Genomic DNA, 27,938 nt, shown 5'->3' on the forward strand with positions numbered 1-27,938 from the left:
GAAGCCCAGTGCAGTAAATCAGCGACCGGGCATTTGAGTTCAAAAGCAGAAACAAATGGCAAACGAGATTTTATTTGAGGTTGAGCAGTCCTATGAATACAGTACATATTCCAGTTTTACAGGCAAAGTGTACTTTGAAAAGACAAGCGGTTCCCATCTGCTCACCTGTGACAATGCAAATGGAATTCATCTGTAAATTGAGATTACAGTGAGGGAGAAAGTCTTTACGACAGGAACAAATACCAATCATTTTTACCATTCCACACTTTCAACACTTCCTTTCTCCCCGGGTTCCTTCAGCCTTTTCCACTGAGGGAGTAGAATGGAAAGGCACAATGTCTGGTTAAGAAACACAAATCTAATTCCCTCCCCAAACCCCACCCCACCCTCAAAAAAAAGATACTGCAGAGCTATCCATTTACTAGTCACTGCCTTGAAATTGTTCACAGAATCGTGCAGATTAAATGCACTAAATGAAGGATTCTCGATGGTTCAGACTGAACACTGCCTACTTGGACCAGTTTTGAATTAACACACACGATAATAATGATACTTACATTTGACACAGTGCCTTATCACGTCTTCGAGATGTCTCAAAGCGCTTTACAGAATATAATGTAAAGTGTAGAGACTGTGTGTTTTGTGGGCGAAACACAGCAGTCAAGTGCGCACAGCAATGATTTGCCTCAAGGTGTGCAGGATGGCTCAGTCTGGGTCTATAAACAAAGCTTCAAGTGATGCCCTTCCCTTCGCCCCTCTCCCCCCACCCTCCCTCAACCTGCCCAAAAATAACCCTACAAGTCATGGTCAGTCTCACAATTAGTAATAAACAAAACATTTCCATTTCCGCAAAGCTTTGGATTGCACCCTTTTTTTTCCCCTAAAATTACTTATTAGTTTGTTTTAAATTGCAATATCCCAGGAATAGGAACAACAGTCCTCGCAAAGTGTGCTCACCACCTTCAACCCAATCCAGTCTGTGTGGATGTTGCATTCCAACCCCCACAGTTCTGAGTCCACACTAAGTCACGGGTCAAAACCATTGCACTCCTCCCCCACCCACCATCTCGTTTTCAGCAAAAACTGGACCTTGACACGGTGAGCAGGTTTGAAATGGGCAGAACTATGTCACAACTAATAATAATAATCCTTGCATTTGAACAGCACCGTATTACGTCTTCAAGATGTCTCAAAGCGCTTCACAGAATATACTGCGAAGTGAATCGACTGTTTATTTTGTGGGCAATTCAGGGCAGCCAATTGCGCAGAGCAGTGCCCTACAAATTTGTGGATTGACTGAGTGACCAAATTATTATTTTTCTTGTTTGTTTTTTTATTAACTCCGGAAAAGTGCTCTGCCAATCAACAATCAACCAGGTTCCTACTTACTACAAGGTAAACGTTTCGCCCTGCCCGGGAATTGAACCCGGGTCCTCTCGCTTGCGAGGCGAGTTGCTCTAACCACTAAACTACAGAACTCCACAAATAAGGGTTGCATGCTGCCATTTGTAACCAGCACACTGCAAGTCAATGTGCATTTTTATGAAGTCCATCTGAACAGGCAGACAAGACCTCCGTTTTATGCCTCTGGGAACGTGGTGCTGTTCCAGCAATGCCCTGGAGTGTCAGCCTGACCATGAGCTGTAGTTCTGATGCGGGAACTGAATTCGCAACCTTCTCACAAAGTAGTGAGAGCGTTATCAATACTGAGCCAAGCTGGGCACGACAACAGAACAGCTACAAGATCCTGAGGACAGAAACAAGTCTGATTTGATTTCGATGCTAAAAAGAAAAAAAAAAAGAAAAAAAAGGAGGAAATATTGTGCAATTTAATATTCCTAGCCAGGGCCACGTCTGAATGTGTTAGAATTTGCATCCATTGCAATATTTAACACAACCGCCATGTCACACCTACAGGGGAAAGAAAAGCACAGAAAAACACACTGGTGTAGAAACTGGAAATATGTCAAATGTTTAGTAAAGTAATTTCAGAATTGGCTACGGTGCATTCATAATGTCGAAGAATGGGCAGGTTAGTACTGTCTACGTAAATACCTATAACTCAAAGCATCTGAAATGGAAGGCTGGCAAAGGAACCCAAAGAATATTTTTGCCTCCTCACGCACAACCGCATTACTCTAAAGATTAGAAAGATGATCTTGGCATCACAGAGGTTAGTTTCATAACACGCTGTGGGGGTGGGGTGGGGTTGAGTGGTGGGTGGCGTGGATTGAAATGGCTGATCTTTGCCCCAGAGTTGCCCGGAGAAGCCAAGATGCAAGGCGCGTTCCCAGATGGAGGGAACAGAGGAGGAAAAAAAAAGGAGATGAGAGTACGTTTCCTTACATATATACAAGCTTAAAAGCTCAAAGCAAAACAGCACTGAAAACCCATCGCATGCCCATTCAGTACACGGTGTCCATCCACAAGGACCTAACTCAGAAAAAGGCTGTATCTTAAAAAACAGAGTTATGCAATGGTCGTGGGCTAAACCCCGGAAAAGATAAACCTTTTCAAGCCTTTATATGATAATAATGTCATTCTTTCCTTTCAACGCAGTCACCCTGAATGAGTAACCCGCGAAAATGATCCATCCTTAGTCAAATTGCTCTGGAAGTATACCCGAAACAAAGGCAACGTTCAAAGTGCGTATTATTATTAAAGCAGAGTTTGTGAGGATGCAATCCATGTGTACAGCTTTCCTCAACTAGCCCCACATGGCGCAGTCCAGTGTAGCAAATCCCAGTGTACGAGATTTTACCAATTGGAAGAAATGAGTATCGTGGTCGTACAACACAGTGTGTACCGGGAGTGTCGAACTACTGAACCTTCACGTGTATAATTTTACAGGATCCTAGTTACCCTACTTCTCTCTCCTTAAGGTACGTTCGATAACGAATAAACGCAAGGCTGCCAGTATCAATCGCCCTCACCTCACAGGCCGAAATTCCGGTTGGCGTTAGGCGCCTTTGGCGATGTGCAATTATACTCGAGGAAATTCCATTAGCAGCCGACATTGCCAAAGATGCCGCGCCTAACGCCAAACAGAATTTCAGCCTCTTAGCCAGTCCGCATCCTTGGTCCACGCTAATACTGATACAGTACTGGCTCATCACTACATTGCAGCAATGTACATCCATTAGCTCCAGGGTACATTTACAACACAAATGTACAAGATGCAATCCACAATAGAATTGTTTGCTTGATCCGTCTCTCTCAAACCAGGCTCCAGTAAGGCATTTGGACCTGGCTATAGACTCGCCTCACGTAATCTCTTCAAACACACCAAAGTATTTTTCGACCATTTCTTTTGGCTACAAAAATAAATTCCTTTGTTAAACATTTAGTTTGGTTTCTTTTAAAATTGGGGTTGACTGTTTGTGATGAGATGGTCTATCTATAGGTATGTACCAAAGTGTGACTCCAGTGCAAAATGCCAATAATAGTCTAATCTCGAGCGGACAGATTTCTAGCAGGAGCAGTTTCCACAGCCTTTTACATTGTTCATAATCTCCTCCATCACTTTCTTCCTCTCCTCTTCTTTGGATGGCATGGTTCTCTTCTCGTCCTGCTGCTGTGTGCTTATCAATACTCTGCTGTGCTGTGTGCGCCACAGTTCAGAGTAGAGGCTGTCAGCCTTGCTCATTAGATCTAAATGGGTTCCACGTTCCGCTACTTTACCCTGCAGTGAATTACAAAGTGTTAGAAAGACACCGACTATACTGTAATCTGACATTTAATTGGGAGACGTCAACTTCCTTTCAGATACGATTAACGCTTCCACAAACCTATGACAGTTTTAAAGTAAAACGTCTCCGAGAGTAAAGGTCTGAAATGACTCAGAAGAACACAGGTAGTCGCTGAGACTACGGAAAGGTGCTCTTAACGTTTGGACTCAATACCTCCTGTGGCTAACTAGCTGAGGGGTCGAGAGAGAAAAAAAAACATTAGTCAGTTCCCTCTCCTCGCTTGCTACTGGAACACTCATGGTTATGAACATTTTGAGCAAGGGAAGGATCGAGTTCTTACTGCAGTATAAACGGGGTGCTATTGCGAGGAAATACGTTCACACACATTCGCTGTAATAGAGAACGGACAATGAACTGATTGCACGCTGTGTGAGAAGCGTGTTGAAAAATCATGCCTCCGACATTGAAATAAGGATATTTCAAATAAAAGACGCACAAACCACAAACACTTTGTAAAGTGCTCCCCTCCCCTATCCCACTCTNAAAAAATATTAGACACTAAAGCTCCAGTTATCACCCAGTAGTTGGACGTCTATAAAATCCCAACCAATATTGCCCCAACGGGGGAATATTGCTGGTCAGCACTTCCGCAGTCAACAACAACAACTACTTGCATTTATATCGCGCTTTTCGCCCAGGTCAGGTCTTGGGAGTGTTTCAAAATGCCGGCTGGGTCATCAGGCTGCTGATACCCAGCTTTCTGCACACGTTCTGGATTGTCTTTTATTTTTGTAAGTAAATGTCGGGATCAGCAACACTAATTCCAAAGGGGTTCGTTCTCCTGTAATCTCCCTGGAGTTTCATGTCTTCGCTCAGGCACCCTAGTTCTATAAATATTCTAAGAGAGAGAACCTGGGATGCCTTACCTGATGCAGAACGAGGATCTCATCTGCATCAACGATTGTCGTCAGTCTGTGCGCAATGAACACAGACGTCCTGTGCTGAACCAAGTTCTTTGTTGCGTTGAGAATATGCTGTGCAAAGGAGAATAGAAGAAGAAGAAAAAAAAATCGGTCCCTTTGACTCTCAAAAGCTTATACATCATGCACCCAGACTGCAAGGCTTTGCAGGATGGAATTACAGGGTTGTAATAAATCTTGGAAGTTAATGCTGTTTATTTGTAAGCCCAAAATCCAGTTTACGAATATTAACTTAATCCTAACTGCAGTCTGTCATTATCATCTGTTTTATTTCTAACAACACAATTGTTTTTCATCACAATTTAAAAGCAGCTTCCACTGCCCTAATGATAATAATCCTTGTTTTTGATATAGCGCCTTATCACATTAGAGACGTCTCAAAGGGCTTCATAGGATGTACTGTAAAGCGACTTGATTGTATATTTTGTGGGCGAAACACGGCCCTCAATTGCGCACAGCAGCGTCCCACAAACAGTCATGGACTGATTAACCAATAATTTTATTTATTTTAAAGCGATTATTATCCCCCAGAAAAGCGATCTCCCAGTTGACTAACAACCGGGTTCCTACTTACTGCTTGATAAACAGAGGCATTTGGAGTAAGGAAACTTGCCCAACATTTCGCCCTGCCCGGGAATCAAACCCAGGTCCTCTTGCTTGCGAGGCGAGTGCTCTAACCATTGAGCTACAGAGATTTTAGCAGATAACTTCAAGGCCATACCTCTTCCGTGATTGAATCTAAGGATGAGGTAGCTTCATCATACAGGATGATGGGAGGGTTCTTCAGCACAGCTCTGGCGATCGCAACTCTCTGCTTTTCTCCTCCTGAAAGAAGCAAAGAGTCACTTTAAAGATCACTCCATTCCCTCCTCCCCCCCCACCCCCCAGCTACAAAAGGCAAAAGGCATCAGCTCATTTCAACAACAAAAGAAAAATTGGTGCCATTCAAGGCAGAAGCAAAGAGAAGAAATCAAAAGGTTTCAGAAACTTACAAGGCCGTTAAATCACATTATATTCCTCATTGGTTTTCCATAATGCTCAGTTTTAAAGCAATGCAGGTTACAATGTGAAGCAAATCTCTTTCATCTTCCTTTCCCCCCACACCCCCGAACATGAATTGATCTTTACATCATTTCCAACACTAGACTGTATATGAAGGTAGTGATGTGATGATAGCGGATTTAATCAGCCAATGACAGTTTGGTGACGGATTTGATTCCTTCTTGATGCACTGATTTCTTCTCTTTTTTTTACAGATAAAAAAAATGATGATATCCACTGAAGACATTCCTGTTCTTGTGTAATCACTCACAAGGATGATTAGGCACAAAAAAATTAATGGAAACAATAGCTTGCACTCAAACCGCCCCCACTTACCGCTCCGCTCAGTACAAAGTACTTCTCCGGGGCCGCGTGTATAGAGAGCCCAGCTCATCTTTACCCCAAGCCCGCGGCAGACTTGCTCGGCCATCAGGGCTGAAATTCAGTGCCGTTCCCTCCAGACTATTATTCCAGACTCTTGAACATTGTGGCAAAACAACTGTAATTCACATGGCTCTCAACAGCCAACAAAGCCATGCTGCCAACTTTTGCTGCTGACCCCATTGATTCTTTTATACCCTGTGCTTTCCCGCTCGCCACATCAGGAGTGCGGTTTGACGAACACCCAATGAAGGCTGGAATAAAATGGTTTCCGAGGACAGCGAGTTGTCAATCGAAGGAAGGAAGGCAAGGAAGGCACATTCCCTCGTGCACAGGACAAACAGGTCAGGCTGTCCTACTAGTGCAAAGCCCCACCTAGTGGTGTGGTGGAGAACGTTATCTTGGAAATCTTAATTCAATAGGAATCAAGACCACCAATCCAATTGGAGACTCTTAGGCGTGGTGATGGGTCTCTGCCCGTGTCAGACACTCGGCTGACAAAATAAACCCACATGTTAGTCCAACACCGCACATTGCACAGGCGCCAAAGCCGCGGTGTGTGACCAGTTGTTCTCGTGTGTTAAACTCACCCGACAGCTTCAGTCCCCGTTCGCCAACCTGAGTGTTGTAACCATGTGGCATTCGGTGAATGGCGTCATGAATGCCGGCAAGCTTGGCCACGCTGTAGATCTCTTCGGCTGTCGCGTTAATGTTCCCATATTGGAGATTGTAGAAGATAGTGTTGTGGAAAAGAACAGCATCCTACAGGTGGAGCAGGAGAGAATTCCAACTTCAATAGTCAAACATTATAATATCCTAAGCCAAAAGCACAGCCCGACCCTGACACCCAAAATACGATGAAACCTCCACCAATGTCACTCAGGATTCATTGTTGGCCTCGTCTTCAGCAATAACATTTCATCTTTTACAGCACAAAAGAACATTTCACACTGACGTCATTAATTTCTTCCGTGCTTATAACTAGACTATTTGACATTGTCTAAAGAACACTTTCCACGGCCCCAGAAAGATGGCGGGCAGCGACCTCACCATAGAGATACAGGACAGATTGTCTGTACTGAGAGGAAGAGTTAACAGGAGAAGTGCCAAGTCTACTTGAGGTTGTGAAGTTTTGGGAGATATCAAGTCAACGCAAGGTCACAACACTGACAAGAACCCAAGAGCCCCGACCCGATGCATTCAAAATATACACAGCCCTAAATCTGAACCGCCTTCCGTGGGACACTTGTCATCTACTTCTACATTAAAATTTGCAGGAATAGATCTCAAAACAAATCTAATTATAGCATTGACTGCATTGAGAACATCCATCATGAATATTTATTGCAATATTTGTGTGCCTTAAATGAGCACAACAGACCCAAGTGAATATTAAAATTCCAACAGCTGTTTCCCTTTCATCTGCATGCTACAGTAACCACTACACTAAGCAACACTGCCTTAGCCTTCGAACTGCCACTAGCCAACAAGAGAGCCAACTTAACCAACTTAAATGATCCTTAAATCAAACAATATAAAGCCTTGTAGTCTCGCTACTTTCAGATGTTATCTTCTCTCGTGCCTATCTCTATGTTTAAAAAAAAACAATAATTTGACCACTCAATCTACGACTGTTTGCTTTACGAGAGGACCTGGGGTCGATTCCCGGGCAGAGCAAAAGCAAAAGGTTGGGCAAGTTTTCTTACTCCACAAGCCTCTGTTTACCTAGCAGTAAGTAGTAACCTGGTTGTTAGTCGATTGGCGGATTGCTTTTCAGTTCGTAATAATCCCTTCAAAAAATAATAGTTTGGTCACTCAATCCATGACTGTTTGTGGGGACACTGCTGTGTGCAATTGGCTGCTGCGTTTCAACCACAAAAATATACAGTCAATTCACTTTACCGTATATTCTGTGAAGTGCCTGTGAATGCTTCTTTTATTAAACTTCCAATATGCATTACCTTGTATTTTTATTGATGCTGAACTGCATCTGCCAATAATCAGCCCGGGTGCCTAACCCCGTCGAAAGCTCTCTCGGCTTCCTTCATTAATACCACGGTCTCTCTTAGGTCTTAGGTCTCTCAACATTCTTGCATTTTGACTCCACGTCACTCACAAACATTAACAACTATCCTTGTGTTCGATTAAGAGCGCCCTTCACACCGGGGGGACACCTCGAAAGCGCTTCACGGGATTTTACTCTGAAGTGCGGCGGCGGCTGTGCGTTTCGTACACTTCGTGTGCATCGTAAAGAGGAATGAGTGACTTTGCTTTATACGTTTGCAGTTAGAAACCGGACTCCGACGTCGCCTTCCTGACGAGCGCACTTTCTGAAGCGTAGACACTGCAATCACCACAATGCCCGTTCACTGTACGTAGCTCCATTGTGTGGAGCTCCATCTTGTGGCCTGGCCAACACCTGAAGGGCTTCAATAACGAGATCCACACCGGGAAGATTTGCTCCATGGAGCTGTTTACACGTTTCAAAGCCCCAGAAGATTAGCATGCGAGGCAGATTCTACCAGCACAGTTCGTCATACCTAATGTATTTATGCAGTTAAATTATTCCGACACAGAAGAACAACAGTCCACCATCTGTCATTGCAGTCTTAGCATCAAGTTGGGCTCCCACTTTTAGCAGGTTAAGATTGCCTGGAGCACAAATAATTCAGAACATTGCCAAGCTGCCAGAAACATCTAACCAACTGTTTATCATCTCCCCCCACCACCCACCCCTCCTAAAGAAAATATTTTATTGGAATTGGCTCGAGTCTTCAAGGCACTGAGAAAAAGTCATGTTATTTATTCAGCTCAAGACAAATTGGCTTCTTCTACCAATTGCCAAACTGTTTCTTCTCTCACCACTCTCTCTTCTCCCCCCCACACCCCCCTCAAAAAAATAATTATGGTAATTTATGGATGTAAAATCCAGACAGATTCTGCGACTCTCTCACATTCAATGTTTCACGTTGCTCTTCCTTAAACCATGTTATTTAAACACTTTTAATGGATTCCAGGAGAAGCCTTCCCCTCCCCACACCCAAAAAGACACCCACAGAAATAGTGTCACAGTTGTCATTACCTGTGGGACTATCCCAATAACTCTCCTTAGGCTATCCAAGCTGACATCTTTGATATTCTGACCAGCCACATAGATGTTGCCATGTTGAGGTTCGTAGAAGCGGAACAGCAGCCTCACAATTGTGCTTTTCCTGAAAGCGACGTAAGAAAAGGTTTGCAGAATTATTGTTCACAATTTATTTATCCAAACAACACTGGGGACTAATAACAACAACAATGACTGTTGACTAATAATAACTTGCATTTGTATAGCACCTGTTAAAAAAAACATTGTGAAAGATTTACAAAATATAATTGATTAGAATTGTGTCGTAACGCTGACTCAGTTAGTAATAGTCTTGCCTCTGACTCAGAAGGTTGCAGGTTCAAGCCCAGTATCGGGACATTGAACTCAGTCTAGTCTAGACACATCAATACAATGTTTGAGGTAGCATCCTTTGGATGAGATGTTCAGCTGAGTTTCTGTCGTCCCATAAGGACATTTTAGTGAATTCCGTGAAGCGCTTTTGAAATGTCCTCCCGACATGAAAGGTGCCTATCAAATGGAAGGATTATTACTATTATTAATAATTTTTTTTGATAATTATAATGATAAATCATTTATTAATAATAGAGGATTTTTATTAATAAGTGAACCTTGATTAAGCAGACAATACCTTATACAAGGACTTCTCAAATGTCCGTAAAGCTGCTAGCTGCACTGATATACAGTGATGGAAGGGGAGAAAGGGGAGCACACACACACACACACACAGGACAAGGTCAGGTATATGTAAAATCATATAATTGAATTCGGTTTCAGACTTTTTGTTAATTAACAGAATAAATGAATGTTTGCATTAATGAACATCTAGAGAGCTTGTGCCCTTACCAGGATACAGATTGGCAGCTGGTAGCATTAGACTTTGATTTCACTCTGACCAAAGCTCCTAGTTTCAGACTGGTCTTTCACCAAAATGTTCAAAACATGTAGCTTTGTGTGTTGTGTTGTGTTGTGAATGATTAAACGCAGCCAGAGAGAAGAGTTTCAAAACACTGGCATTGTGGAGATGCTTTGCTAAATATAATAAATATCGTCTACTCCAGAAAGCAATTATTCAGCTAATCTACATTGCAAAATACCACATTAAAAGTACAAAAGCCCTGGAACAAAGTACAAATAAACATGGTGATATTTTGCAGCCCGCCCTCCCCTCCCTCCCATTTCTGAAATGGATTATGTGTGTCGCTTAGTTAAAAGAGCAAATTTTTTGAACAAGTGAACAATGCATTTGGGAGCACAACATTTATTCCCATGTAGTTACATAGAAACTACACGCAATCTGTGTTCAAAATTATGAAAGACTTCGAGAAGGTGGACATAAAATAGGTTGTTTCCACTTATTGATGAGTCTCATAATAAGGCGGCATAAGTACAAGATAGTCACAAGCAGACCTGAAAGAGTTTAACAGGGAACTTCGGTTATACAGAAGGGGGTGGGAATGTGGAACTCACTACTCACTGATGGAAGCTGTGGTTGAATCAATGGATTCAAGAGAAAAGTTGATGCAGACACAAGAAAGGAATCAAGAGGTGTGGGAGAGGAGATTAGGATGAGTTGATGTTCATGTGGAGAATAAACACAAGCACAGAGTAAATTGGCTAGTTTCAGTGCTGTGAAGTCGAGGTAATTCCACCCGCATAAAATTAAATAGCTAATAGGGAAAAAAACAAAAATAATTAACAGCGAGATATCCCAGTGCACTGTTGATCTGGTCAGTAAACCCTTATAAAAGAAAAAAAATCACTTCAGCGACACGGAACGGAGGAAATTTAATAGAATTTAACCGTTCAAAATTCTTTAAAAATCAATTCGGCTTTTAGGCTTTGGGGAAAAAACTATTAAATCTCCCTCCCCCAAAAATGTATTATTAAAAAGTACATTTGTAAAAATTTAAATCAAAGCAAGTGATGATAGTGACACAAGGGATTTAAATCCACACAGAGGCAGAGACCTGCCTGCAGGGGAGGGTCCGCATTCTGCGGCAGAAGGCGCAGTCGAAGACGAGGGTCTTGAGATGTGCCTTGAAGGAGGCGAAGGAGGCAGCAAGGCGAAGGGACTGAGGGATGGAGTTCCAAAGAGAAAGTCATGAGGCATTGGCTTAATACAATACAACTGAAGCTCTGGGGTCTTGCTGTAGTAATCATGTCCCTGATGAAGAGCGTGCCAAGGGTAGGATGAATTGGAGCCGTTGAGAAAAGGCTTTGTAGATGCAATCCTGCACGTAAAGGTTATGTATGTGCAACACTGAGCCAGGGTACAACTTGCTTAAAGATCCAAGATGTCTGTATCGCAGCTCCATTCTACAACAAGAAGCGCAATTCAACACAAAGCGCGTTCGGTATTTAGGATATTCGACCCAACAAAAATAAAGTGGCACTTAATTTCCATTTTGAACTCCGGTTTCCCAAATGTCTCTTTCATTCAAATTTGGCGGTAATTTGGCCCTTCTTCACGACTCCACACGAACCGAAACAGCACGTTACTCACGCGTCTACTTAAGAGCCACAAACTTTCTCTGGGGAGTCGTGTCTGTCAATGAGGTATTAGCGGTTCGACTGCTAGCGGAGTGAGAGATGGATATTTGTTTAGCAAAAAAAAAGGGATCGATTTGCTCTTGGATTTCCGCCAAGCCCACCAAATTTGGACGAGCACCAAGTTGAGAAGCAGCAGCTGTGCGTCCCTGTCCCAGTGTAGCTGAACACAGTTGCCATGGCAGAGCACAGTGCAAAGAGAAAAGACCGAGGAAGAAAGACTCTCTTAGTTACTACACACCACACAACATTAAATCACTCCAGAGGTGCGTTAACCCGGCCAAACCTGAGGCCACAGCTGCCCTTGGTTTGGAAATGAACCCAATATAAAAATGCTGTGGAAGGATAAGGTGACGTATTGCTTTTTTAATAAAGGAAAATAGTTTGCAAACTTGGGATTTCATTTTTCTCGGCCTTTCAATGTAGATTATATTGGCTCTCATTTCACCGATGTCTATTTTTATCTTTTCATTCCTCGGCTCTGTGCAGCACTCATCCCCATCTCTCTTTTTTTAAAAACAATAACATTCTCTCTCGTTTTCAGTTTGGAACATTGGGGTTGCCGTTTGGGAGATAATAATGATAATCCTTGCATTTGATATAGCGCCTTATAATTTCCCACAAACAGTCGTGAATTGAGTGACTAAATTATCATTTAAAAACATTTTTTTTAAGGGATTAATACCCCTGAAAAAGTGATCCGCCAATTGACTAACAACCGGGTTCCTACTTACTGTTAGTAAACAGAGATGTGTGGAGTAAGGAAATTTGCCTAATGCTTCACCCTGCCCGGGAATCAAACCCAGGTCCTCTCGCTTGCGAGGCGAGTATTCTAACTACTAACTTACAGGATGCAATGGGAACACAAAGGCAAAGGTGGCAATGTACAATGCACAGTGACTTGAGTGAGAGCAGCTACAGAAGATTTTCTATTCTTCACAGAATTTTATAAACTAATAAAAAAAACCTTCATTTGAATGGTACAAAGGTTGACTGTATCCAACGATATATCACACGATATTAATTGACTGTTTGCGAGACCTCGCTTTGTGCAAATTGGTTGCTCCGTATATCTACAAAACCGATCATCACACTTGACAGTAATTACACATCAAGTACTTTTGCCATTTCAACATCATAGGTGCTGTGTCAAATGCAACTAATATTACTGTGAAAGTATTATTATTGTGAAAGAAAGATGGGAATGTAAGTGGCGTTGTTGGAGATGGGTTTTAACTGCAAGTACTGTGTTTAAAATCGAAAACCAAGGCAGTCAGAAAAAGTAGTAGCAATTGGTCGGTCAGCTGTGGTGCAGCTTAGAATATTACGTATTACAGTACATTCATTGACTTGCCTGTACACTGGCCTCGAAAGCGATTTGCTGCATTAACATGTTTCTGCTTCACCCATACATAACAGTCAGTTCAGTGCCTTACTCCCAGCTCTTACTTGCATCTGAATCAGGCATCCTGCACTGTGCAAGTAAATAATTACCTGGTAAAATATGACTGTCACTTTGAATGCTTTTTCACAGACACACTGTACTCTGTGGGAGATGGATTGGTGGAGGGGTTGGAGCGGAGAATGCTCAGACACTTTAATGGAGTGCCTTATAACAGCTCCATGGCAATTTTTGTTTTTTAAAATGTGGAAAATGGAGACAAAAAGAGAGCGATTTTGGAAGCAATTTTTAGCACTTGCGCTGCCCAAGTACAATTAAATCACATCCATATCTTAACAGCAAATCCAGAACACTGCGGCATTAAAAAAAAAATGATTGGCCGGTGAAGAGGACCAAATGCACTGAACGCTTGCTGTTTGGAGATCAGTCCGAGGATTCAGAAGGGTTCAGTTTGAATGCTCAAGTCGACTGATACACAATCAGCAGAGAACCAGCAAGAACGTTGGTAAATGGCAAAACGTTGGGAACGGTTTCAGATAGAAACCGAGACATTTTCAGCCCAGGAGGAAGCCATTCTGTGCAACTGTTACCTCGGCACACAGAATGATATGGGGGATGGAAACAGGCCACTTGCCAAATTGCCCCTCTTTCGTGACAACAGCAGGAATCAACAAGAAACAGCCTTCAAATCTCACATCACCAACGCGATATTCTTGTATATAAGTACAACTTGCATTTATATAACGACTCTTCAAAAAACAAAGCAGAGTAGCGCCCCAGAGCATTTCACAGTGGCGGAGTCTGGCAACGAGCCAGGGAGAGAGGGAGGTGACCATAAGCAGGGTCGAAAAGGAAAGTCTTCAGGCAGTCTATTAAAGCTTCCACCCGAAGATCACAATTGTAAAGGAATCTGTTACCATCACCTACCCTGAGCCACTGCCTCCCACGATGGCTACTTTCTTCCCAGCAAGGACTTCAAATGAGACCCCATTGAGGACTTTCTGCCCGTCGATGTACTGGAAACAAACATCCTCGAAAGTGATGGTCGCGGTCTGTGGTTCAATCTGAAGAACAGGCGCCATATTCTTTTCCTACAAACAGCAAATTCAAAAGGAAAAAAAGACACACACATCCCAGGGAGTTACAACACAGTTTTTTTCATGTAGTATGAAAACAAATCAGCAGTAAACTTACCTTGATTTTGAACTGAATGTAAAACGGTAAAACATTCATTGAATGGGGCAACCGTCATCTGGCTTGCAATCCCCAAAGTGGTGCATTGGCAAATAGCAAAACAATGGTTTTGAATAGCAACACAGAGATTTTTAGCACAGAAGGAAGCCATTCTGAGTGACTTTTACCTCTTCACACAGAATGACAGAGGATGGAAACAGAGCACTTGCTGAACTGCACGTCTTTTATGACAATACAAATTATTTACACAGCGCCTTTCACGTCAGGAACATGGCCCAAGGCTCTGGACAGTCAGGGATTTAGACCTGAGCAGGAGGTTGGGATAAGGAGGTGTAGAAGGCAGGGAGGATAGGGGTAGGAGGGTAACTGACTGGGATGACTAATCCCATTTACAGCCATTTCCCTGCATCCCTTATTATTGCGTGCAGCCAAATGTATATCATACGATTTCAGGTAAAAGAAAATGCCCAACAGCGCTGGTTCTTTAACACTCCAGGATAACAACAACTTACCTTGATTTTTGGGTCAACATCCAGCAAAGTAAACAGCGTGTTCATGTCAATCAGAGCCTGTCGGGTCTCTCTGTACACAGTGCCCAGGAAATTTAGGGGGAGAGACAACTGAAAGAGCAGACCGTTCACCATAACTAGGTCTCCTACAGTTAGGGTACCTGCAAGAGGATAAAATCCTGAAGTAAGTTTCTATGGATTCCCCCAAAAAATGTTTTTTTAAAGAAAAGTTTCATGGAGAAAGACAGTCTTCTAATGTCACATCACTAACGTGATACTCTTGTATAAAAACTTCCACCTGAAGATCACAATTGCAAACTGCATTGCTGAAAGAAATCTATCACAATGAATGTAATAATACTCCTTGCATTTGATATAGCGTTATAGCGCCTTTCCACATCGTTGAGACGTCTCAAAAGTGCTTCACAGGATATGCTGTAAAGTGGAATGAAAGTGTATTTTGTGGGCAAAAGCGTGGCAGCCAATTGCACACAGCAGTGTATGTAGTGAATGTAGGTAGCACAAGAGGCTTTTACACCAGCTGTTAATGTAGAAATGTTGGATAAGCACCTTTCCAGGTGCTCGGTGCTAAGCTGTGCTCCTATGAGAGACACGCTGTCAGCGCCCGAACAGCTCTCTTTCACTCAAGACCCTACCTGGTACATCGTCAGCAAGTTAACATGAACCATCTTCTAATGCAGAGGACGCCAAAAAAAAAAAGGGCATTGGTGTGAAGTATGTTTTACAACACAGATGTGAATCTCTCTCCACCCCGTTGCAAGCCCGCCCACCCATATGTAACCGCTCACTGTAAGGTTTTGGGAGCTTATAAAACTTCGAACCGATTGCGCTTTGAATGCAGCGGTACCTGCTAGGATCTCCTTGCTTGCAAGCACCATGATTCCAGTCAGGCCCAGGCTGAAGATAAGATTCTGTCCAAAGTTCAACAAGGCCAGGCTGGTGGTGGTTTTCAGTGACGAAACTTCGTAGGTCTTCAAGAAGTTATCGTATCGCTCGGCTTCATACTTTTCGTTGTTGAAATACTGTAAGAGGAAGTAAAGATGGGATTCCTTTGCCGCTGAGCCAAGCACGGTCATCATACAGGCTTGATAATAATAATCCTTGCATTTGACATAGCACCTTGTCACGTCGTTGAGACGTCGCAAAGCGCTTAACAGAATATACCGTAAAGCGGCTTGACTGTGTATTTTGTGGGCAAAACGGAGCAGCCAAACACGGGAACCAATGAAAAGCTTAAACAGTGGAACGTGTGAGGCCCATCTTGTGCTGCCGGATTTATAGTTTGTTCCATTATTTCATGATAAGTCTGCAGCACAGATAATTTTATTAAACAATAGCGGGGAAAGAGAAAAGGAAGTTAATTTACAACACTTCAAAGCCTTACACATGCTCTACCTTAGATACAGGATGCCCGGGACCCCATAAGCGCGAGTTGTGCTACTTTACCTTCACAGTCTCGTAATTGAGCAGCGAGTCGATGGCAGCGTTACCTGCGTCATTATCGGCTTTGTTCATTTCGATCCTGAACCGAGTCCTGCAGATGAGAAATGACACTGGAGCTGTAAAGCCATTGCATCAAGGCACTGATGTGTATGAAGTAAAACCGTGAAAACCTTCAGTCTCAACTAATTTAACGTTTGACAGTACCTCCACTGTGTGACGCCAATGGTGAAAGCTGCATAAGCTGCCAATGTCCCCAGGGTTATTAATGCATACTGGGCACCGCACTGATAATACTGTGAAGAGAAGGCGTAAGAAAAACACACACATTAAACGTGAGCACTTTCCAGCTCATAATTCAATGCTTCCAGCAGTCAAAAAAACACTGGTCTTTTGCTCAGTCTGTGATACTTAATGACCAACTCTGGGAAAGGGCAGACACTCCAAGGCTGAACATGAATTATGCATTCCTACAGCGTTCATTTGGGCCGTGTGTTTATGCATAAATGCTCTTATTAGGGACACTGAGTCCCGATTGCTGTAGAATTGTGTTTCAGCTTCAATTATAACCTCCGAGCAACATTTTTTTTTGCAGCGAATTGTATTAGGCGCAGCTTTTCACACCAATGCCCGTCGTTCAAAAAACACAAGGCAAATGCTTAAAAATCACACAGCAGTCCAAAATGTAGCATCATCACAATATAATTGCACATTATCGTTTGCAAACAGTCAACTTCAACTCAGGCTGTGCTACCTACACTGATAATCTCTGCTTGCTCACCACTCCCATATTTTCTGCTGATGCCAACCTCTGCCAACATTTCTTCTGTCAGCAGACTATCTGAAGCTGCAGTGTGTGTGGAAATGCACTGTTACGATCTTACTTTTGAGTTTCGCTGAGATTGTAAGTTCTGCTGTTTCACAGCGGGGACTAGCTGAGCAGCGGAGACATGCACCCAATGAGAGTAGCGACAGCCAATGCTGGGATTTTAATTTTAATTTGTGTTGAATGGGTGGGGGGAGGGGGGGGTTAGGACACTGCTCCACCATTTAATCAGAGACTTTGAACAAGGAACCCAAACAACAACAACTTGGATTTATGTAGCGCCCTCCACGCCGGACGGCATCTCAGAGCCACAAAGTGGCTTCCGAGAGAGCAATGCTGATTGATTTCTTTAAAATTGGTTTGGTTTCTTCATAAAAAAAATTCAGCCTGCATCTACTGAACAGCATCTCTCAATAGGAACTGCTTAACAAGGTCATGTTGCAGTGGGTTAATGCGCAGTGAGCGATATGATGGGAGAATCCAGACCGAAACCTTAGAGATGAATAACTTGGGTGATGAATAGTACTAATCCTTGCATTTGATACAGCGCTTTTCACGTTTTCGAGACGTCTGAAAGCGCTTCACAGAATATACTGTAAAGTGAATTGTTTTGTAAAGTGTATATTTGTGGGTAAAACGCAGCAGCCAATTGTGCACAGTAGTGTCTCACAAACAGTCGTGGATTGAAAATGACCAATTTATTATTGTTTTGATTTGGAATGCAGTATCCCTACACCATGGGAAAGAAAATACAAGTGAATAAGTCACTCGAGGCAGCACTTAACCATCATTAGTCAGACAGCAACACTGTCAAGAGAGGGCTTAACAGCAGGCTGCTAGTGTGGGCTGATGATAGTGTACATTGATGCCTGAAAACTGGGGAGAATGTGCATTAAAAGCGACTTTGATAAAAGACGGTGCTCCCATTAAGAGATTTCTGCTCTAGCAACCCGGTTGGAAACGGACTGCTGCATCATTCGGTGCAGGCAATGTTGGGCAGGATCACCAGAGTTCAGCTCCAGCATATCACATGGCCGTGTGGGTTAGTTACTTACCAGAAGGCTGCTGACGAGGGCCACCTCAAAGATAGTGGGGCCCAGGTTGAACACTAATGCACTCAGCACAAAACTGATTCCCCTTGTCCCTCGGTCGATGGCTTTGGAGAGAGCGCCGGTCTGCCTGCTTAGGTGGAAGCCTAGATCTAAGCTGTGCAGGTGCAAAAAGACGTTCTTGGCTATTCGCCTGATGGAACTTTGAGCTACTTTCCCAAAGACAGCATTCCTAAGCTCATTAAAAAGGGCTGAACCCACCCTCGACACACCATCTGCAAGGAAAGTTACGATAGATTTGTTTTATATTCAGAGAAAAAACAAACTATCTTTAATACTGCTTCCCACAGAAAAAGCATGGATTATAAGGAATAAGGGACACAATTATTTCACTTTCTTAACCTTATAAAACCAATTCTATTCATAAAATTTAAGATTGCGCAAAGTAATAACGGATTAGAAATTCTTAAATGTCACCTTAGTTTGAATGCCAGTTTTCTTAACAAAGAAAATAACTGGATTTCAATCGTATTAACACTAATTCCTGCAGTTGTGCACAAACTTACATTTCCAAGAGAAAATGGATTTACACTGACATTATTAGGTGTAACGTCTGGCTTCCGATTTGTTACATTGCCCTCAAATTATGCACTCATTATTTTTATCATGAGAATTGTGGTTGCATGTGTGTGCGCGTTTATACATCAGCGTGGTTTTTAAACACACTACACACACACACACACATATATACAGACACACACAAAAAAGACATTGTTTTACTTACTGCACTGGCAGCAAGGGAGTCAACATCTGTCAAGCAAATTAAAACATTTGACTTACAGCCGATAAGGATGGCCGTTGTCATGGTGATGACCGTATTCGTAGCGTCGTTTAGGTTCAAAACGCCACCTGACATTTGGTTGAGTTCATTGACTGCATATTTAAATGTGAAGGGCACCACTATATTCATCAGCTGCAAAGACACAAGAGCAAACATCACAAAGGAAGAATGCTGTAACCTGGTGAATAAAGATGACGGATTTAAAGCTCCCTCAATAATGGTCCTGGAGGCATTTTGAAATGTCAAGTCCTTAACGCTGTAAAAAGTTGGCAGTGAAGATTTAATTCGCTGCAACGTCTCATAGCTGGCAGCTAATCCTCGTGGTATCATCACAGCAGTGCTGTATTTACACATTTGTTTTCGACAACAAAAGAACTTGACAGCTGCAGCGTCTTAAACATATATGAAAGCATGCAGTTGTGCCTTACTTGTCTACCTTTATTAGAGGAATACATCCATACCTGTAGTGTACAAGGCATTTATTTCAGTATTACATCTCATCGTTGAACAAGCCAATATTTCCAGGCTGGTGCAGGTATGTACCTGCTAGTTTTTTTTATATAAAAACAAACATTATATAGAAACGATATATAGAAATATTGACATCCCATTTGTTGCTGGCAATGAATGCTTTTAAACCCATAAGCAACATAAAGTCATTGCATTTCTTACTAACTTGATATCAATGACAACTGAGAGACAGAACAGCTTAAATACAGCGCAAAACTATAACAGCGACAACATCAATCACTTGAATTTATATTGGCTTAAAGTGATAAGTTACGGGTGCATGTCACATGCTTAAAATTAAACTACTTCGCCTATTGCATACATTGATACTGAACCAGACCCCATGAACCAGTGGGAAAATGTATCCACGAGATCAAAACGCACAAGTGGATTTTGGTGCAAACATCTTATCCAATTTTTACCACTGAGTGAAGGGGTTATCTGGCAGTCAATTTACTGAGATGCCCAATTAACAGATTAGCAAGCGCACTGTGTATACAGATTGCAACACTATGCATTTAAAGTCAAAATTATACACAAGAGATCAGGCTTCCTCAGAACAGATTGGGGGTGGGGGTGGGGGTGGGGGGGGTGATTGCTGCCACCTCCTTAAATTGTGGTACACACATCACTAGAGTGACGGCATTCTTTCATAAACATAGTGAGTTGGAACAAAAGAGCGTGAGGTCGAGAGAGTGCGAGAAATATGTTTGGAAGACTACAAATTATCAATTCATGTCAGCATTTAAAATAAAGGCAACCACAGTGCTTGCATTAAAAAAAATTATCCATTCATGTGCAGAACAGAGAACGCCACACTGTGCTGTATAATGAGATTTAGTCCAGAAGGATGCAAGATCAAATTGCTTCGGGGCAATGCAGTCATGTGGATATTATGTAAATCATGCTCCCAAGTGAATGAAACTAGTATTTCAGGGCACAAGGTATACAGTTAATTTCATAATCACTTTTCATAACTGTAAATAAAATACCAGCGTGGCTCTGGAAAGTAGCGTTAATGAGTAAAAATTACACATTCGACCAGAAAGAGGTTTCAGCAATAATTGGGACAGGTTGCAGGATTCTGCCATAATGAGACATTACAAGACTTATAATGCCCAGCTTGAGCAAGGCAAACTTGACAACACTTTGTACACCGAGATTTTTCAGTAAATAATTGAAAACGGTAAACTTCTCTGTTGACATTGGATATGCAGATTAAAGCTTCTCATTCTTTTCAAAACAATAAAACTCTCTTCCTTGGTTACGTCTCCTCTCCCTCCTCTCCCCCCCCCCCTCCACCCCACCTCATTTCACACACAGCTCGACGCACAGGGAAAGCAAACAACTCGCTTTGAAGGCTTCTGCTAATGCTCCACCACTCGCAGCTTCCGATCGGACATGCGACACTGACTCAGGGTTGCGCTTTTCCCTCAAATCAAATCCTCCCTTTGCTCTTGATCCTCACTTGGGTGTTTTGTTTGCAGGTGCAAAGCCACTTTCTTCTCCAAGTTCCATTGCATCTTTGTCCTGTTTTCTCCTGTACTCATCTTCTGAAGACATGGCCTCTCACTGCGGTACGGTTCAGTAGAGGCCGACAGCTTTACAGTAGCCATCGCCGGCAGCAATTTCTCCTCTATGGACTTAAGACGGAGGGTTGGCAGAGTGTGCACGCACCACTGATTACTTCTCCCTGTGCCCAAACCAAATCCTGGCCCAATGTTTTGTCCGCTAACATTCTTTCCCAACACTGCAAGACTGTGTTATGTTTTATTTTCCCCTGGTCTTTCTTTCCTCCTAAAATCTGCTGAATGTTTAAAACTCAAGCTCAGCTAACCACCAATTTCACTCTCTCTCTCCTGGCTTTTATTTTTCACCTGAGTGGTGCCTTGCACTGGGTTCCTCAAAGTATTCTTTTGTTCTATTCATTAGAGTTGGGCATTTTTTTCTTCTTGTTATTGAATATCTCTGTTGAAACAGCGAGTGCTAATTACATCATCAGGGTTGGAAAGGTTAAGGAGCCAGTCCGTGTGAGCGAACGCTGAATTATCCGTGGGTGTATTTCCACTAATGATATTTCAACTCCCTGTTGGCTTGACTCCTTCAAGCTGCTACTGCCAATATCAGCTATAATAATAATCCTTACATTCAATATAGCGCCTTATCACATCTTTGAGACGTCCTAAAACGCTTTACAGAATATACTGTAAAGTGAACTGACTGTATATTTTGTGGGTGAAATGCGGCAGCCAAATGCGCACAGCAGTGTATCAGATGTCACCATTATAAGCACCCAAATAGTGACCATTGTACCTTTATACACATCAACTCCTTCCTGTCCTTTACAGGAGAGGCTCATTCAGACACTCAGTAGGTGAATGTCACTGGCTGGGAAAGTATTTGCTGAAAGGACAAGCTTCTAAAACAAAATTAATTAAGGCTCTCGTACAGATCTACGTTTAGATACAAATTACTAACCTTTGCGCTCACTAAAAGACCAAGTGATACCGCCACTCTTGCTCGAAGATCAGGTCTATCCTTTGGCCACACATGTGATAGCATGGCCTTCAAGATTTTCCCAGAGCCAGCCTCTTTGAACTGGAACAAAAATATATACATATATATTTTAATTATTACCCTTTTTATAATATAAAATCTATTTAGCCATCGTGCGGATTCTTTGGTGAATCATTTTGAAACTAAACCTCAGTTATAACCTGGATTATAACCAAATTAGAGCAGGTGGCTTTCACTCGATTCTACGAAATGTGCAGATTTTCATCACAATTTTGAGCTGTAAAGGCGAAACATGAATCAATGGCATGGATTTACAAACAAAAGTTTTTTATTTTAATTGGCAAAAATAACTATCAATTCAACACACAGCAATTGTTGTAGTTCTAAGCATAGCTCAGTCAGGGATATCTGTGGGTTGCTCACAAACAGACAGATACTCTGTGCCTTGCGTGTTACCTACATAAATGACTGCTAGCATTGTTTAGACTGAAGGCTTTCTCGCTTGTCAAATATGACCCAGGGAGGACTGGGGCCATATTTAGTGGAAAGGAAAGACGTTTGACAGTACTTTTGAACAAACGCCTCCGACAATGCTCCTATTTCAACAAATGTGGCACTTAAAGATAATGAATTGTGGCTGAGTGACTGAAGCAAGATTACCACAACGGTTTGCACTTGCAGGTTTTGATTGCAGCAGTTACTAACATCACACTTAAAATATTTAAATTCGCTCCCAGCCCGTGCTATGTTTTCTTCTCTGGCCGAGACACCAGGCGCAGGCACATCTACAAGGCACCAGCAATACTGCTCTGTGTCCAGTGATGAAATAGTAACTCGCTTTTATCTTTTCTCCACATGCGGAAATGCACTCCACAGTAGAGTGAATCCAGTTACGCCCAATCCTTCTCCCACCCCAAAGACAATATCCTCCTATAAAGTGTAATTACGCACAAGATTTTAAAGGCAAAGAAGTTATTAAATCGGCTGCATTTTGTACACTGTCAAAACTCCATACAATGGTTACCTTTTGAGGGTCAGTGTGAAGGTTTCCGCCTGCGTTCCCATGCCAGCATGTTCGTTTATCTACCAGCTGCCACCAATGGAGTCCCTAAAATAAATCCAAAGGATTATCATTAGTCACGTGCTACATTTCCTAAACGAAAAATCGATCCAAGGCTTGGATAAGAATTTGTGAACTGTCCTGAAAGTTTCTATTCAGTTGTTAAACTTCTGCCTCTTAAAGTTCCAAGTTGTTGCTGTTGTATACTTGAGAACGCGTTCTGAAAAAGCATGCATGTGCAAAACAGCCTTTATTTTAACCATACTCACAATGACAGTGAAAAGGCAGGCATAAGCACTCAATAAACCTCAATATAACACGGTCCTCTGGGCCTAAGAGCTCAGAGGGTGTGCTTTAAGTGAAGCGCAATAAAATGGCCAACTTCCAGGGCATCAGCAATGTCACTTCCTTTACAAAGTGGCATCAGAGATCCTTCCTCTGCGCAAAGGAAGTGATGCCAGTTACTGATCTGACGAGCCGGACGTTGACCATTTCATAGCTGGCCAGACAATGAGCAGGGCTCTGCAGCCCACTTGTCAAAATATCGCAGTGCTTTATAGCAACTATTGTTTCGTGTAGTGACTTGTTTTTTGAGGGCAAAGGATTTTTTGAAGGCTGTGGATTATTAAGTATAATTCAAAGGCTTTATATATTAAGGGAAAGATCACATTGAGGTGTACAGTGCACAGGTCAGGTCTGCAAACTAGTGGAACAGCCGTTCAATCATTCTTACAGACAATATTTGAAGTCTGTATATAGCAAGACTAATTTAGAAGAGCCTGACAGGTGCCCTCACATTCTTGGGAGAGTCACTCATGCCATTATTTCCCAGATTGCAGAAATAATAGTGCACATTTAACAAGATATCTGGTTATTCAGCCTCACATTCTAAGCTCTCATTCCACCTGCACCACTATGTGCGTCAGACATCATTCCTCAGACACACAATTAAAAATACATGAGCTGTCCACTGAATAAGGTCCAAGCAATTCACTAATGATTTTAAAGGTCAAGCAGTCAAAGTTTCAACACCATTTCCTCTTGCCTAGCAATGTTTCATGTCGTGCTCTGTAGAAGTGACCGTTATTAAAAAAAACTTCAATAACAGAAATTGCCGAAAGTGTGACTTTTGAGACTACTTAAATTATACGTTGATTAACAGATGTTCACAGTTAGTGACAGCTCCCTACCTTTTAACCTTACCTTGCTTGTGCTATTCTCCCACCAGTTACAATTATGCCCTATGCTCGGAGATCACAATTTAATCTCCATTTTCTACCGATTCCTTGATGTACAGCTAGCCACACTATATAATGCATTTACCCAGTGAGCCACAAGGGAAAGGGCAAGCCATAAGGACAATGAAAACTTAAAGACTCCATTATTTTAAAACACTTAAGGCCTGAAATTTTCACATAGTCAAGCTATAAGACCACTTAAATTTGAAATTGTGCAGAATTGCAGAAAATTCTTAAAATCCTGATTTAATTTGAAAACAGATTCTTTGAGAATATTGGAAGACCAGTTTCTAGATTAATATTCTAAACTGTAAGACAATACACTGTCCGCCCTCCCCACCTCGTATTATTGCCAGCAAGGATTCAGGGCAGAGGAAAGTAAATTCATCGTATCTACCTTTCCAGCTTGCAATATCTGCCTTGCATTTCCTCCTCTGTGACTGTGCCATGTTCCATGTCTTGCACGTGTCAGAAAAGCCTAGAAAAAGCAGAGGCAAACTAAATGAGACCACAAAGTGGTTTGGATAAAGAAAGCCCTTCGGCCCATTTGTACTCTTATTGCACTATACGCATAAATTACTGTACTGATGCCATCTTTTCATGATACCATGTTCCACCCAAAATATTCATGATGTTCACAGCTACAGCCCAACAGACATGCTTCTTCGTATTTAGTGAGACCAACTAATCACACACACACACACACAAAAAAATCTGGGTTGTAGATTTAAATAGTTAGTGAAGCATTGGTCACAAACTGAGAAGAACAAATAACTCTGACACCTAATAAACAGTCGAAACGAAGGAATATATAATAATCCTTGTGTTTGATATAAAGCCTTATCACATCGTTGAGATGCCTCAAAGCGCTTTACTGTAAAGCGTAGTGACTAAGTATTTTGTGGGTGAAACAATAACCAATTGGCACAGCAGTGTCTCACAAACGATAGTGGATTGAGTCACCATTTTTTTTTTTGAAGAGCTTATTGCCCCCGAAAAGCGATCCACCGATCGACTAACAAGTGGGTTCCCACTAACTGCTGGGTAAACAGTCATTTAATAGGACTTTGGATACTGCACATTGTTAAAAGCATCTAAAAATCACAAATTCTCTTTCAACCTGCCTAAAGGTGGTGTGATCCTTCTGCAACAGAGCGCAGATATTTCTCAAGCAGCCTCAAAATACACAGCCAGAGTTTAAAGTCTAGAGTCCTGGACTTTCATCACAATAACCTGTACTTTTATAGCACCACTTGTGAAGAAGATCGCAATGTGCTGTCCATGGATACTGTGGGACGTCATGCATGGGGGGGGATGAAGGTGGTCGGAGGAAGATGACATGGTCAGAGATAGTTTTCGGTTGTACAGTCCACCTCACCAAGTCAGGTGGGAACCCAGGCGTCTTGTTTGACTCTCAACTGTCCTTTCTCCCCCATATCCGCGCCATGACCTGCTCTGCCTTCCCCCACCTTCGCAACATTGCCCGACTCGGCCACTGCCTTACCCCTCAGGCCGCTGGAACCTCATACATGCACCTCACCTCAAGGCTCGACTACAGAAACTCCCTAACTCTTTCCTCCACAAGCTGCAAATCCACAAGCTGCTCATGTCCTCCCTGCACCAGGCTCCGTAACCCCATCACCCCCACCCTCGCCCGGCTCCCCATCCCTCAGAGGATAGAATTCAAAATCCTCGTCCTCACTTTTAAGGCCCTCCACGGCCTTGCCCCCTCCTACATCTCTGACCTGCTGACCCCCTATCAATCTGCCCACTCCCTCCCCTAAGCAGGCTCCTTTAATTCCTGGAACCAAAGACGAAGGTTTAAACGCCAAAATGTATGTAAAACGCTTGCCTTTCAACTGTGCTATGGTATGAGTCCTGAAACACCTTCCATCAAAGTTTGCACATGGTAACCAAGCAGCCACTCACCGAAACTCTCTCCCAAAGTCCTACCACCTTGGGTCAGTAAAATCTTATTTGAGCAGGACTTTGGTCAGCGTCCTCAAACTCCCCCGACTTTCCTCAGCGCTCACAATCCTTGTAGTAAAACACTTCATTCTCTCTCTGCAGCAGCTGAAGTCTCAGCCCTTGCTTTGTTATTCTTCCTCACGAGTCTCAATTATGCCCAATGCCACTCGCTGGTCTCAGTGTGGTGGTGGGGGTGGTGGGGGTTGAGGGGAGAGGGGGGGGGGGGGGTAAGACGATGAGCGAGAGATGAGAGCGAGGAGGGTAAGTAAGTGAGGGTCGGTGAGTGGGTAAAGAGGAGGGGGAGGGAGGGAAGGGAGTAAAGAGGAGAGAGGGTGAGTAACAGTGAGGGGGGGGGTCGTGCGAGGAGGGGGAGTGCAAGAGGGGGGGAGTGCGAGGGGGGGAGGGGGGAGGGGGAGGAGGAGGGGGGTGAGGGTGAGGAGGGGAGGGAGTGCGAGGAGGAGGGGGGAGTGCGAGGAGGAGGGGGGGGAGTGCGAGGAGGAGTGGGGGGAGGGTGAGGAGGGGGGGAGTGCGAGGAGGAGTGGGGGGGGGAGGGCGAGGAGGGGGGGGAGGGCGAGGGGGGGGGGGAGGGCGAGGAGGAGTGGGGGGGAGGGGCGAGGAAGGGGGGAGGGCGAGGAGGGGGGGGGGGGGGAGGCGAGGAGGAGTACTCACGGAGCTGATGCTGTGGCGGTTGCTCCCCCGGTGTCCGTCGCTGCGGCCCGGCCCGCTGCTGAGGGTGTAGGCGGAGACCGGCGGCCGGAGCAGGGCCGCCAGGAGCCGCCGTCTCGGGAGCGGGAGGCCGAGGCCGCACAGCAACAGCGCCGCCATCACCGCTCAGCACTGTGGGAGCGGAGGTGACGCACCAGCCACTTCCGGTCTGAACCTGAACCAACCACGTGACAATAGTGAACAACTGCTGTCACAGGGACAAACCGTGCAGTAGTGAGCAGAGCCCTGCGATAGTGAGCAGAGCCCTGCAATAGTGAGCAGAGCCCTGCAGTAGTGAACAAGCCCTGTAATAGTGAGCAGAGCCCTGCAATAGTGAACAAGCCCTGCAATAGTGAACAAGCCCTGCAATAGTGAGCAGAGCCCTGTAATAGTGAGCAGAGCCCTGCAATAGTGAACAAGCCCTGCAATAGTGAGCAGAGCCCTGCAGTAGTGAACAAGCCCTGTAATAGTGAACAGAGCCCTGCAATAGTGAACAAACCCTGCAGTAGTGAACAAGATCTGTAATAGTGAGCAGAGCCCTGCAATAGTGAACAAGCCCTGCAATAGTGAACAAGCCCTGCAATAGTGAGCAGAGCCCTGCAATAGTGAGCAGAGCCCTGCAATAGTGAACGGAACCTGTGACTGAACCAATAACAGACAATCCCGGTGACAGTGAGCGAGGGAAGGCGGTCTCTCCCGGGGTACCGGACAGCAGTGCCCCCCCCCCCCCCGCGCCCCCCAAATGCAATGCTTGCGGGACGTCGCTGTAGGCAAACTGCCGCTGCGGGTCACCCACAAAAACAGCAGCTCCTCTCTCTCGGGTCAGGAGGGGCGGACGGCCCAAGGCACTGGACAGTCAGCGATCCGCACACTGCCACCCGCCTGCGAGACGATCCGCCCGTGACAATCTA

At 43.6% G+C, this 27,938-nt stretch overlaps 1 protein-coding gene across 1 annotated transcript; it reads right to left on the reverse strand.

Annotated features, from left to right (window-relative positions):
- Positions 1–1,434: 1,434 nt before the first annotated feature.
- abcb7 (ATP-binding cassette, sub-family B (MDR/TAP), member 7) lies at positions 1,435–27,147 on the reverse strand. The gene is made up of 16 exons (XM_007893774.2): positions 26,992–27,147; positions 24,752–24,832; positions 23,081–23,164; positions 22,018–22,137; positions 19,029–19,161; positions 18,195–18,463; positions 16,521–16,609; positions 16,320–16,407; positions 15,721–15,895; positions 14,856–15,013; positions 14,077–14,240; positions 9,174–9,303; positions 6,682–6,853; positions 5,391–5,494; positions 4,616–4,723; positions 1,435–3,682 (listed from the first exon to the last, which is right to left on the reverse strand). The coding sequence occupies exons 1-16, from the start codon at positions 27,145–27,147 to the stop codon at positions 3,470–3,472; spliced, it is 2,244 nt and encodes a 747-aa protein (XP_007891965.1). The 3' UTR covers positions 1,435–3,469.
- Between the last annotated feature and the right edge of the window lie 791 nt (positions 27,148–27,938).

Source organism: Callorhinchus milii, unplaced genomic scaffold (genome assembly GCF_018977255.1).
Source record: "Callorhinchus milii isolate IMCB2004 unplaced genomic scaffold, IMCB_Cmil_1.0 Scaffold15, whole genome shotgun sequence".
Lineage (NCBI taxonomy): Eukaryota > Metazoa > Chordata > Chondrichthyes > Chimaeriformes > Callorhinchidae > Callorhinchus > Callorhinchus milii.

Excerpts from the sequence above, each read along its gene's own strand:
- abcb7 (XM_007893774.2), bottom strand. The coding sequence starts at position 27,147 with ATGGCGGCGCTGTTGCTGTGCGGCCTCGGCCTCCCGCTCCCGAGACGG. Across the intron at positions 18,464-19,028 it reads AACGGCCATCCTTATCGGCT|ATGGTGTGTCGAGGGTGGGT; the intron begins GTAAGTCAAATG and ends CTTTCCTTGCAG. Across the intron at positions 16,408-16,520 it reads ATTGGCGTCACACAGTGGAG|GACTCGGTTCAGGATCGAAA; the intron begins GTACTGTCAAAC and ends TCTCATCTGCAG.